Here is a 13,837-nt window from a genome sequence, read left to right on the forward strand (position 1 = left end):
TTTCACTGCTCCATAAGAAAACCAACTAAAAGCAGAGTAAACAAAACACAAAACTTTGGAACCAAATTAAATATTATGGTTGTCTTATGTAGTCACAATCTAAATGTCTGAAATGAGCAACAAGAATCATCTGAATCTGAAAATAAATCTGCTAATAGTTATTTAACACCAATATAAAAAACAACAAAGAAATTAGACAAAGGGATGAGTGTAAAGATTAACTTTTTAAAAAAGACTTCTGTCTGAAAGAATACAGTGGAAGTGACATTTTAAGTTTATGAAATCATGAAGTTTATTGAAAGGGCATGCAGACAAAATCCTAGAAGATTGTAATAATGCCCCTTCAGATCTAAAGAGATATATTTTAAGATAACTGAGAAGTTATGCTTTATACAATGAATGATAAATTTGTGGATTTCGTTGCCTCCAAGAAGTTATCAATTTGTGGGGTCAGTACATAACATATTATGGAAATTAGTTGCCTGGGATAGAGCCCTACATTTTTGAGGCTGACATAGAGAGCAAATATAACCTTATTCAAAAGCATGCTTTTGGTGACAGGAAAAATATTCTTGTCCATAAGATACAGGGTTGATTAGATGATATACATGCCACAAAAGATATAGTAATGTAACTACATTGCTTGTTTTTCATAGGCATTTTCAAATTCAGGCTATGAAGCCAAATTTTGAAAACTAAAATTTTACTGTAAGCATCTTCAGTGCAAACCTACTAAAAGAATTTAGTGTCAACAAACATTTTGAATTTACTTAATATACTTTACAGGGACAGAGATAGACAATGGATCTGTGATTTCACTGTTAGAGGGAAACTGCTAATGAGGAAACACCCTCTACACTTATTTCAGCACCATCCTTACAGCTTGTAGTCAGGGTGGGGAGAGGTGAAGTAACTTGTCCAAGGCCAAATAACCAGGATAAGTCAGAGGCAGAATGTGAACTCAGTTATCTTGGCTCTTAAGTTAGCTCCTGAACAACTATGTCATGCTACCTTTTCAATATACTTCATAACTAAAAATATTATAATCTATGAAAGCTTTATTTTTATACCTAATGGATATATTCCATATTTTTCTTATAAAAACTAAGAGGAGCAAGTGTTATAGTTTATAACTTTATACAGTACTTTAAAATATTTGTATATATGTACACATACATATATACACATATACATACACATACATACATGCATACATACATATACACGGGGACAGTGGCACTTCACTGGAATAACTAAAGTCTGGATTTACTCAGTCACAGAAGCCTACAAAAGCTTGCCTTCCTGTTCACATTACAGATTATTTTCTTATTTTTATAATATAAAACCTCCAATATGTATTTTAGCGTGCATAGACAAGTTGGGAATTAAGTGCTAAAATTAATTTTTAAAAGTTAACAAATGGCCTGCAGAATAACCTGATATTTCAACATTCAGGTATGAGTACCACATTCCCAACATAAAACACACATCTCCTAATTCACATCTTATATTTAAATAAAATTATTACGACTGCTACCATGTCATTGTAGTAGATTTCCATAGTGTGGCATAGTGGAAATAACATGGGGATGGGAATCAAAATATCTGTGTAGCAGACCTGCCACTTATTTGCTTGTGTCTTGGGGCAAGCCAAGCTTGCTCATCTGTAAACTGTTGGGCTAAGGTAGGATGGCAGTGACAGAAGTTGACTAGATAATCTAACATTCCTCCAAACGGTAACATTTTAAGAAAGCATTTTCCTCATCCTTCTAGGCAATTATTAAAGTTGTTGTTAATTAGCAGCAAAACCAGAAAGCCTTACCCTGCTGGGTCGGAGTTTCAATCGGCTGAGAGGCTGCCTGCAAGGCTGGCTCAGAAGCAGAGGAGTCTCCCAGCACAGAGTTTAGAGAAGTCTCAACAGAGGCAGGGGCAGCTGCAGAGGGAGAAGGGAGAACACTAGGCTTGGATGAGGGAGTTGAGGCAATAGGGGTGCTTGGAGGAGGAGAAGCTTGAGGTCCAGAGTGGGACAGTGACGGAAGGGAAGGCAGTGGAGGTGCTGGAGGTGGTGGTGGCGGAGGTGGAGCTGCTGGACCTGAGGTAGACGGTGAAGGTGCTGGATATGTTACAGAATCAGGAAGCCCATTGGGTGCAGTAGGTGACGGAGGCATTTGGGGCAACGGATTAGAAACACAAACAGGGAGAACAGGCCTTGGCCCGGTAGCTTTGCCTGGAGGGCTGCTAATCATAACTGGAGGCGACGGAGGGAGGGGTGCAAAGTTTGAAGCAGACCAGGCAAAAGGCTTCGTAGCTGGAGGCTGAGAAGGGGGTGCATTCACAGGAGAAGAAGGCCGAGAGTTTTTGTTCAGAGGACGAGGAGCTGTAGCATAATGGGGCAGAACAGGGTGGAAGGCTGAGCCTAAAGAGGCTGCAAACCGTGTCGCTGAGTGTCGTAGTGGTGGTGTAGGGGGTGTGGAAGTAGGTGGGACAGAGGTCACTACAGCATAATCAGGAGTGGCGTCTGACACTGGAGCTGAGATGACTTTAGCATATGATGGAGGAGGTGCTGAAGGAGGCTGGCAACTGGAATATTCAGGAAGTGGAGCACTATACAGGGAGTTGTCGAAAGATGGAGCTGGACAGAAGATGGAAAGCGGCAGCAAAAGACAGGATAAAAAAGGAGAGAGAGAAAGAGAAAAAGGGAGCTAATGAAGCAACAAAACCAGCATTCAAACAAAATGTATAAATGTAGACTCTAGTTAGTACCAGAGGATTAGGCATATGTGAAAATTATTATTAGAAAAGTTTGTCAATAGCTACTTTTACTTTTTAGCAACTCCAGTATTTGAATCTGCAAACAAATTTTGAAATGGAGAGTAGAACAAACCTTTTATTTTATGTCTCTCAATAAGGAAGTTAAATGGTAATATATATTAATTCACCTGGTCCTTCTATAAGACCTTTTTCTCTTTTTTAATGAGCTAAATTCTGAACTTAATTGTCATTATGAAGTCAAAAGGATAGAAAAATGATAGAAGTAAAAATACCAAACCAAATCCCCCCAAAAAACAAAAAAATCCCAGAGTAAATTAGCAAATTTGCACAACAAACTTCCTATTTGTTTATGCCTAACTCCTTAGTTTTCTAAGCTATTCATTGTTGATAGTAGCAAACCTGACAGCAGCAAGAAACAAAAATCTCAGAATACAATTTGTATAATTAATTCTGTGAAACCTTATTATATCTATAATCCAACTGTTCCAAAATGCAATACATTCTGAATTTAGAATGATTGCAACACATTACTACTCTCAATTAGTAAGTACTGAGCAGTGTGATGAATTCTAAGAATTTTTATTACATATGTATGGGAGCCCCCACAAGTCTTCAACAGTTTAAAAACTATACTAAGACTTTTGGGATACCCAGTATTTACCTATATCTATTTTAAACTTGAGTTAGCTGCCACAACCCTAGATAAATGACAAGCTTATTTTTACTAAAAACACAATCCTGGAAAATATTTAGGGAGTTATATGCATAATTATTAACATCATAAATATATTCATTACTCATAAATTAAGGCAACTTTCAGAGATACTATAGTACAATCTAGTAAATTACATTCTCCACCACACTTAACTCTGATATCATGGTGTCCAAAGAAATTTCACAGCAATTTCACAGGCTGGGAATTTATGACCAAGTTAACTAATCCAAAATATTCTTTTATAAAACAATAACATCTTATATCCAAATCAGGAATCTGAATGGGGACAACACTGGACTAAAATTTTCTACATGGCTTATGCCAGTCTCTTAACAATATAAAAAGAATATGGGAAAAAAAAATGATGCTCCAGCTAATAATTAATGTTTTACAAAGCAACCTCGTGCTATTTATTCCCAAATTAATTTGAAGTGAGAAGCCAAATACTCCAAAAAAAACTTAAGTCCCAAAGAACAGACTAGTGTATAAACTTCTTACCAGCATTTGATATTCTTCTCTCTCTTTCCCATTCCAACTGTTCCCTTTCTAACTGTTCTTGCCGCTCTCTTTCTTGTCTTTCCCGTTCAAGCCTCTCCCGATCTTGCCTTTCTCGTTCTAGGCGTTCTTGCCGCTCTCTTTCAAGCTGTTCTTGCTCCATTCTCTCCCTTTCAAGTCTTTCCCTTTCTAACCTCTCTCTCTCCAGCCTCTCTCGCTCGATTCTTTCACGCTCCAGCCTTTCCCGTTCCATCTCTTTCTGACGCTGCTGTTCTTGAAGTTGCCTGGAAAGTAAAAAGAAAAAAAGTGAAGACAGGAATCCACCAAATAAAGCTGATGATTCGTTATAAGGTATTGAAGCTAGACAACCTGATGACAGATTTGAGAGGGAGAATATGGAAGAAAAGACTTGAGGACTATAGTCAAATAAATGTACTTCATTAGAAATACAAGATTTTCCACCATTCTGACTAGGCAATTATTCTTTGAACTAATTCCAGACAGCCAGACAGAGGAGGGAGGAGGGAAGGAAAAGAATGGATGGAAGGATGAACGGAAACACTTCACAAATATTTTGTAAAGTGATCCTTACAATACCCTTTGAGGCAGGTGTTATTATTATCCACATTTTACAGCAGAGGAAAATGAGGCAGAAACAGGTTAAACAACCTGCCCAGGATCATACAGCTAGTATCTGAAAACACATTTGAATTCAGGTCTTAAAAATCTCTATCAAGATCATGATTTTGAAGAACTTCAGTTTACTTCATATCATGCATATGATGTATTATTCACAAAGATATCCCCCTCCAAAAAAAAAAACTGTACTGATTTCTTCCCCCACCCCCAGCCCTGTCCAAATCAGCAAGAAGATACCTATGAAGTAGATTTTTCAATCATTCATCCAGACTGGATTTTGCTTTATAGGATAAGGGTCAGGGGCTAGACCTGTGATTTTAAAAGTACCTCCCCCTTCCACATCTCCTTGGTGAAGAAGCTCCTTCTAATAATGAAAGTTAGCAACTTCTCTGAAATTTAGTCTTACAGGGTTGCTTAGAGCATTGAAGGACTAAGTTACTTGCCTGGTATTACACAGTCAATATGTATATATCATAAGTTAGACTTTCAATTTACCAGAAAAGTAAACTAGTATAAAACTCAACATCATGTTTTTTCACTTGACCAATTTTTGAAAAATCCCCTCATGATGGAATTAAAATGGAGAATAAGACATATATCTGGAAATGTGTTTTGCTATATTATACATATTGTGGGGCCTTTTACATTCTTATTGTTCAGTTAAAGATGTGAGTGGGAGAAAAATGTTTGAATGAATAAATAGATGATAAACAAATAAAGAGAAGGAAAGATGGAGAGATCTTTGCTGCTAAAGCTGTATTCATTTTTATCTTGTGTAGAGGATTTCTGAAAAGATTTTACTTAATATCATGAGAGAATATGAATGGTTCAAGACTGAGTTTTCACAAATTGAAAAGTAAACCCACAATATAGTAAAGTTTAAAAATTATTCTGGCTGTAATTGTTTGCAAAGTGAAAATACGGTAAATAATGCCATGTTATCAATACAATTATTAGTTAATTGTATATATCTATTAAAATAAAAATAAGTTATATTACTTCAGCAGAGTAGAGAAAAACAAAGATAACTGCTACTAGTCATCATTTTAGACTCAAAAGTAGGTTTTTGGATATACTTGATTTTGGCTCAGCACTTAGGCCTGAAATATGTTTCCTTAGATGATAAGCCAGTATTTGAGATTTTCCTGATATGTATCTTGCCACTTGACCCAGATGGCTCTGAAGTAGAATAAGGTTGGTGACCTTGGACAGTCCTCCCTCACTTAAATCCAATTCAGTGCAAGTCATGACATCACCCCAATGTCAAGATCCTCTTCTGGGTATGAAGGACAAACAACATCCAAACAGAAATTTACCACAAAGGGTATGGGGAGAATCAAATGTGCAAAAGGATATCCTTAATTCTCCCTTGATATGCAAGGGTACTAATGAAGCACTTTGGCTGCCACTGATCATCCTTTGCCCTAATCACATGAACAACCCATCTTTCTTCCTATCTGTTGACCTTCTCTCTGTTTATACTCTGCAATTCACCTCCCATCATTTACACCTGGAATACATACCCTTCACAATCACACAATCAATACAGTAATGGACCTGGAATTAGGAAAACTTAAGTTCAAACTAAACTTTGGACATACTTACTAGTTGTGTGAGCCTGAACAAGTAAGTTACTTAACCTTTCTTTTCATCAGTTCCCTGATTTGTAAAATGGCAATGATAACAATAGCATCCAATTCCCAGGGTTGTGGCAGATGAAATAAGGTATCTGTGAAGCACTTGATAGACCTTTATGATTTTTATTTTATAGAATTATACACTTCTTTCAACAAAGAACTCAAATCCTAATACTTTCTATGTGAAACCTTTCCTGATTCCCTCAAACTCTATGCCTTTTCGCACTAAATATATATTTCCTGTCTCCAATAAAATGTTAGTTTGAGAGAAGCTGCATAATTTTTGGTTTTCATATCCCCAGGAGAGTAACTGGATCATATTAGGCACTTTATAAATGCTTGTTGATTTATCACAATGTGAATTAGAATGAATACGGCATCTAGCAAGTAAAATTAATGAGTACATTTTAATCAGATGAAAATTTTAATGTGTATATTAATATGTATTTACATATGTATGTATTTACTATGTTTGTAAATTTGTACTTTTTAAGCTTTAAAATGTTAATTACTAGTATTAAACTTGTGACAGATTTTAACATCAAGTTACTTCTGAAATATATTTAATGTGATTGTATGTAATATAATCTATATCAGATTGCTTTCTGTCTTGAGCAGGGAGGAGGGAAAGGAGGAAGGGAGAAAAATTTGTAACTAAAAATCTTATGAAAACAAATGTTGAAAAATATCTTTACATGTAACTGGAAAATAATAAAATGATTAAAAAAGAAAAAAGTTCTGAAATACATTTCAATGCATTAATGCAAAATTAGCAGAATGTCTATGAAACACATATTAGTTATGTGAATTACATTTACAAACCCCTAACATACTAGTTTTGTTTTAAAAAACAAAACCGGGGCAGCTAGGCGGCGCAGTGGATAGAGCACCAGCCCTGGAGTCAGGAGTACCTGGGTTCAAATCCGGGATCAGACACTTAACACATACTAGCTGTGTGACCCTGGGCAAGTCACTTGACCCCAATTGCCTCACTAAAAAAATAAAAAATAAAAATTTAAGAAAATTTTAAAAAACAAAACAAACAAACAAACAAAAAAACCCCCAAAACCAAATTAACCCTCAAGCCTTTCCCATCTTGACAACAAACTCGGGTCTTTAATAAGTAAAAGAGAAAATCTGTTGGTAATACAATGAATGAGTTATTTAAAATGCCCCAGAAAATAACTATCTCTTAGTATATTCAATAAAACTTTATTTGTGTTTTAATTTATTTAATACAATTATATTTAATGATATTAAAGCCTGTGGATGTGATGAATCTGCCACAAAATGTGATTAAATTTAGCTTCAATAGATCAGAGAAAAAGGTGGTAATGGGGGAATGAGAACTGACAATACTCATTAGTGAAAGTATACAGAATTACATTATTTTTAGAGCTATAAAGGAGCTTAGATATCTAGTCCAATATCCTCATTTTATAGCATACATATAATCATTCTCCCATTAACCCAGATCTCTTTCTCCCTGTAGTCTGACATTGTTATTTAGATACTGTTCTGTTTATGTACCAGAGTGCTTAAACTCATTTTAAATCAGAAACAGAGAGAGAGAGAGAGAGAGAGAGAGAGAGAGAGAGAGGAAGAGGGAGAGATCAGAAACACTAGAATTTTTACTCCAAACCTAGGGTTTGTGTCCCATTAAAGGAGAAATGAGAGGGAAAAGGAAGGGGAAAAAATAAGCATTAGAGAGCACCTACTATGTACTATGGGCTATACAACCATTTTTGAGACAATGAAAAGTGTTAGTGTAGGTGACAGTAATGAGGACAAGACTAAGTAGAAGACAAATGGAGAACATGAAGGACTTCTTTGATAAGAGAAGGTATAATAAACATGAAGCTAATGATAATATACAACAAATCTCATTAACTCTAAAATTTCCAAGGTCAACTTTGACATTCTTGAAGAACTTTCAAAACTTTTTATGGAAAATGACTAATATAATATGGTTTTACATAATTGTACATGTATAACCTATACTGATTGCTTTTAACCTCCGGGAGGGGATATGGTAGGGGGGGAGGGAATGAGAGGGATAGAATTTGGAACTCAAAACTAAAATAAATAAATGGATGGATGGACGGATGGACAAACAAGTAAATGAATGAATGAACGAACATAAATGATTTTTTTTTTTTGAGAAAGGAGGGAGGAGAAAACAGGAAAGAGAAAAATCCACCAGGTGGAAAGTAAAGGGTATTGGTATCCAACTGGAACCAATTCTATCTCCATACAAATCACTTGGTTCAGGGACTAAGGACAATGAAAAATATATTTTCCAGTATGGGAAGAGACTGAGAAAGCTTTGAGGTACAGTCAACTCCTATGAACCCAATATCAAAGGGGAAGGAGTCAGAAAGTAAGTAATAGGGGGAAAGAAGGGTTAGAAATGGAAATTACCAAAGATTCAGAGAGAAAAAAAACTCAGTTAAAGAGCATAAGCAGATAAAGTAAGACAGAAATTTTATTAATATAAGGGAAGATGGCCTATAAACCATCTAAATGAGTCTAAATTAGCTGCTGCAGGGCAGCTAGGTGGCACAATGGATAAAGCACCAGCCCTGGCTTCAGGAAGACCTGAGTTCAGGTCCTGTCTCAGACACTTGATACTTGCTGGCTGTGTGGCCCTGGGCAGGTCACTTGACCCTCATTGCCCCACAAAAAATTAAATAATAATTAATAAATAATAACAAATTAGCTGGTATAATTTTAACTGGAGAATGACAAAAATACCATGGGAGGGGAGTGTGGGGGGAAGAAACCCCTAAACAATTAATGTTGTTTCTGTAAAGAATAAATGTTAAAAAAGAAGTGGCTTCAAAACTGCAGAGAAAAAAATACATGTAGTAAAGAATTAAATATTTTATACTTAAAAAAATACTGGGGGCGGCTAGGTGGCGCAGTGGATAAAGCACTGGCCTTGGATTCAGGAAGACCTGACTTCAAATCCAGCCTCAGACACTTGACACTAGCTGTGTGACCTTGGGCAAGTCACTTAACCCTCATTGCCCTACCAAAAAAAACAAAAACAAAACAAAAAATACTAAGCATTTTTTGTTATAGATGTGATGATTGTAAGAATAAGATGGACTCAAGGTCTGAGTATGTCAGTGTCCTTTTTGCTAATCTTTCACTAGTCTGTTAACATCTTTTAAAATGAGTATTCTCTACCAAGGACAGTTATTAGGCACTTGGTGGAGGTTATGTAAAGAAAAAGAAATTGAAAAGAATTCCATTGAAAAACTTACAATTTAGTAATAACATACATTTACTGTGACCCTGGGCAAGTCACTTAAATTCTCAGTTTTCTCTTCTGTAAAACGTGGAACAGCACTTAACCTCACAGGAATGTTATAAGGACCAAATAACATGTAAATCACTTTGCAAACCTTAAAAGTGCTAAGTATAGTTATTATAAACCCAAATCAAATGCTACCTCCCTTCTTCCCTGACTTCTCCCCAAACAGACACTACTTTACCCCTTTCAACACACACACACACACACACACACACACACACACACACACACACACACACACACACACGTCATTTAATAATGTCCTTAGTATAGAATGAATGGGTAGTGATATGAATGGCTGGCTTCAAACTATCATTTTACCGAAACTCTTTTCTCAAAGATTAAAAAACTTACAGCATCTGACACTAGAGAATACCTTATGTCTCCTATCTAACTCTTTTGTTTATTCTTCCCACCTGCTTCCCACTCAAAGTACTCTCCTCAGCCCTTCTCCCTTTCTTTATATTCATTCCTCAGAGCTCTTATCTACTTTACCTTTAACAATGATTTCTATAGAAATTACTTTCAAATTTTTACCTTTCTCACCAGTAATACTAACTAGCTATATAACAACAGGAAAGTCACAAGGTACCTGAGTCTCATTTTTTATCATAAAATGGGGATAATGCTTGTTCTATCCACAAAAACTTTGTGAGGAAAAGACTTTGCAAACCAGAATAAAAACTGCAGATGAGTCAAAGGAATCCTCATGGTGGGTGTTAAGTAGGCTGTAACACATTACCAATAATGATTTTGATTCAAGAAGCAGCATAAAAAAACAAGCAGTTCTCCAAGAAAGAAAATCCACATTATCTATATAAACATTCTTTAAAATGCTCCAAATGCCTAATATTTAAAGAAATTCAAGTTAAAGCCAACTCAGAGGTTCGATCCCAAAGCCATCACATTTACAAAGCTGACAAAAGAAGTGACAAATTTTGGAGGGGCTAAGAAAAAGGAGGTATATTTATCTATTAATGGTGGAGCTGTGAGTGTGACCCATCTATTTTGTTAAGCAATTTGGAACTATGACAAAAACATTACTAAACTGGGCATACCTTTTGACTGGGATGATGGTAGCACCATGGAGAGAAACAAAGAAGTTATGAAGAAGGGAGGCTAGGGGACAAAGGGTTCAGTTTTGGACATGTTAAGCTTGGCAAGTAGACATCTTAAGCTTGACAACTCCAACAGGCAAATGGCTGTTGGCCAGTATGGGAAGAAGACTGGGCCTGGATATATAGATCTGTGACTTATTTGTATAGAGCTGATGAAGTTAACAAGAGAGTGAGTATACAGGGAGAATGGAAGAAGGCCTAGAAAGTAAAACCCACTTTTTGTGAGTTTTTAATATGGATGATGAGATAGCTAAAGATACTGGTGTTCATATTCTCTAATGGTACAAGGAGTTTCAAACTCGTGGCAAAATCAGATTTTTAGAACATTTGCTAATTTAATTCATTTAGCTTCTCCAAAGAAATAAAATTTTGTCTAGAACAGTAACTACCTGCTTACTTCAAAGGGAAGCAGCAAAGATTAATATTTTTTATAACTCTTTTTGTAAAACTTTTAGTAAACTGAAACATTAGTTCATTGGTCCTACAGATAACTAACCTATTAGCAGAGGTTATCTCTATCTTCATCATTTCAGTCCTGTGGCAAAAGGGGCAGCTAAGGCGCACTGGGTGTGGAGTCAGGAACTCTTCCTGAGTTCAAATCCAGTCTCAGACATTTACTAGCTGTGTGAACCTGGGGCAAGTCCCTTAACCCTTTTTGTCTCCGTTTCCTCATCTGTAAAATGAGCTGGAGAAGGAAATGGCAAAACACACTAATATCTTTGCCAAGAAAACTTCAAGTGGGGTCACAAAAAGTCAGACACAAAAGGAAGAAAAATTAAGTACCAGTTTGTACAGGGTGGGCCAAAACTCATGATGTTTTAATAACTTTTTGAGAACTATTTTATTTTTTCCATTTATGAAATTTTATTTTTTGCATGCAATGTAAATTCATTTCCTATATGTACTGTATATGATTCTATGGTATTATCAATTTAAAAATAAAGGAGTTATTAAATATTGAAACCCTTTCATGACTTTTGGCCCACACTGTAGTTCCGCTCAAATAAACTTGAAGTTTATATTCTATTTTCCAGAGTACCTTTAAAAAAAAAAGAAAAGGAGGCTGGAATAAGTTATAATCTTCCATAAAAGTTTATACCTAGGGTTCCTGCCCTCCCACACTTTTTGGCTTTTTTTGTTTGTTTTTTTGGTGAGGCAACTGGGGTTAAGTGACTTGCCCGGGGTCACACAGCTAGTAAATGTCAAGTGTCTGAGGCTGGATTTGAACTCAGGTCCTCCTGAATCCAGGGCCAGTGCTTTATCCACTGCGCCACCTAGCTGCCCCTCTCCCACACTTTTTAATATCACTGTCAACTCAAGAATTGAAATCCTTTATGCTAAAAGTCTACCAGTCAGTCACCTAGAATTTATGAAGCACATCCTATGTGCCAAACACTATGCTAACAAAGATACAAAGAAAGACAAAAGATAATCCCTGCCCTCAAGGAGCTCACAATTTACTAGGCAGAGACATGTAAACAACAGATATGTACAAATGAGCTTTGTTTTGGATTAATTAGAAATAGCCAACAGAGAGAAAGCACTGGAATAAAAAGAGTGAGAAAGGATTCCTATAGAAGGTGAGATTTTATCTGGGTCTTAAAGGAAGCTAGGGAAACTAAGAGGCAGAGAAGAGGAGGGAGAGCAAGCCAAGTATGGGGGACTGTTAGTGAAAATGGACAAAGTCAGGAAATGGAGTGTCTTCTTTCAGGAACAGCAAGAAAGAAGGACAGTGCCAGTGGATCACAGAATACATGATTAAAGTAAGGTGTAAAAAGACTGGAAATGTAAGAAGGGACCAAGTAACGAAAGGCTTTGACCACTAACAGAATTTCATATTTGATCCTAAGGGCATTAGAAAGCCACTAGAGCTTACTAAATGGGGCCTTTGGGAGAGAAAGAGGGTGATGATATAGTCAGATGAGAAATTTAGCTACATCAATTTGACAGCAGCATAGAAGACAAAAAAGAACGGAGAGAGACCTGAGGCAAGGAGACAAGAAATTACACTATTACTATAGACTATTTCAATAGGCTTTAATTTGTATAAGTCTATGTAAGAAATGTTATAGAGGTAAAAATGACAGTAATTGACCAGTAATTGGATATGGAGGGTGAGAGTGAGGAGTCAAGGATAACCCACGGTTGCCCAAGTATTATTTATAAGAAACAAGTCTTTCAAGTGACTACTTGTGGTAAAGAAAGCATTTTGAAAAATTTCTAACACAATATAAATATGAATTCTATTTAAAAAAACAATGCCAACAACAAAAACTTTACAAAGAATCCTTGCTAGTGTTAGAGAAATATCCTTAAAAAGACAACTGCCTTATAAAAATCAAAGATGCCAAGATTTTAAAGAGATTAGTAATGAAAACAAAAATGTCACTTTAAGGCATAGAAATCAAACATATGGGGCTGAATCCTACAAAGTGCTTAAAGTAGGTACTAATGAATATTTAGTCTAGACCAATGATCTATATATATTATTGGTAAATAATATGTGAAAATAAAAACTACCTTTATTGCCTCTTAAATTAGGATTTGATGTATTTTCAAATATTAAAAAAGAAAGCAAGATATAAATTCTAAATCCTAAAGTAAATGGGGGATAAATATATCAGATCTTTAGCACTGAATACTTCCTCACCTGTAAGACTTCTTTTGGTCAAATTACTTAAGAATGCTAATTTTTTGTGTTAAGTGTCCTATCTCCTAGAAGTTAAACAAATTTGGCTAAAAACAAAAGCTGAAAAAGAATTGTGTATTCATTTGGAAAGCTATTATTGATGTTTTCTTTTAAATGCTCTGAAAATTAAAAGATGGCAGTTTATTCCATCAAATAAAAACAAATCTCTATTGTTCTTTTGTGGTATAATGCTAGTCTTCATACATTTAACATGAATACATATGAATCAATGTATAAAAATTATAAAAATGTTAAGTTTTAATACAGTAACATTTAGTGTTTCTCTATCAAGAGACAGTACTCACGAGAGAAGACGATCAATCCTTGGTCCATTGTGTCTTTGAAGGACAAGTGGAGGGCTATACACTTTCATTGTTCCAACTCTCCTTCTTAACTTTCTTCCTATGCTAAGTATTTCCCTTTTATAACTCTTGTACATAGTAGTGGTGATTT

General features: G+C 35.7%; 1 protein-coding gene across 1 annotated transcript in view; it reads right to left on the reverse strand.

Moving 5' to 3' along the window:
- Positions 1 to 13,837, reverse strand: part of ENAH (ENAH actin regulator) — a 97,497-nt gene that overhangs the window by 24,177 nt on the left and 59,483 nt on the right. The window contains 2 exon segments of the mRNA XM_044003179.1: positions 1,823 to 2,632; positions 3,986 to 4,266. Coding sequence (XP_043859114.1) covers positions 1,823 to 2,632; positions 3,986 to 4,266 — 1,091 coding nt within the window.

This window comes from Dromiciops gliroides, chromosome 4, assembly GCF_019393635.1.
Source record: "Dromiciops gliroides isolate mDroGli1 chromosome 4, mDroGli1.pri, whole genome shotgun sequence".
In the NCBI taxonomy this organism is placed as follows: domain Eukaryota; kingdom Metazoa; phylum Chordata; class Mammalia; order Microbiotheria; family Microbiotheriidae; genus Dromiciops; species Dromiciops gliroides.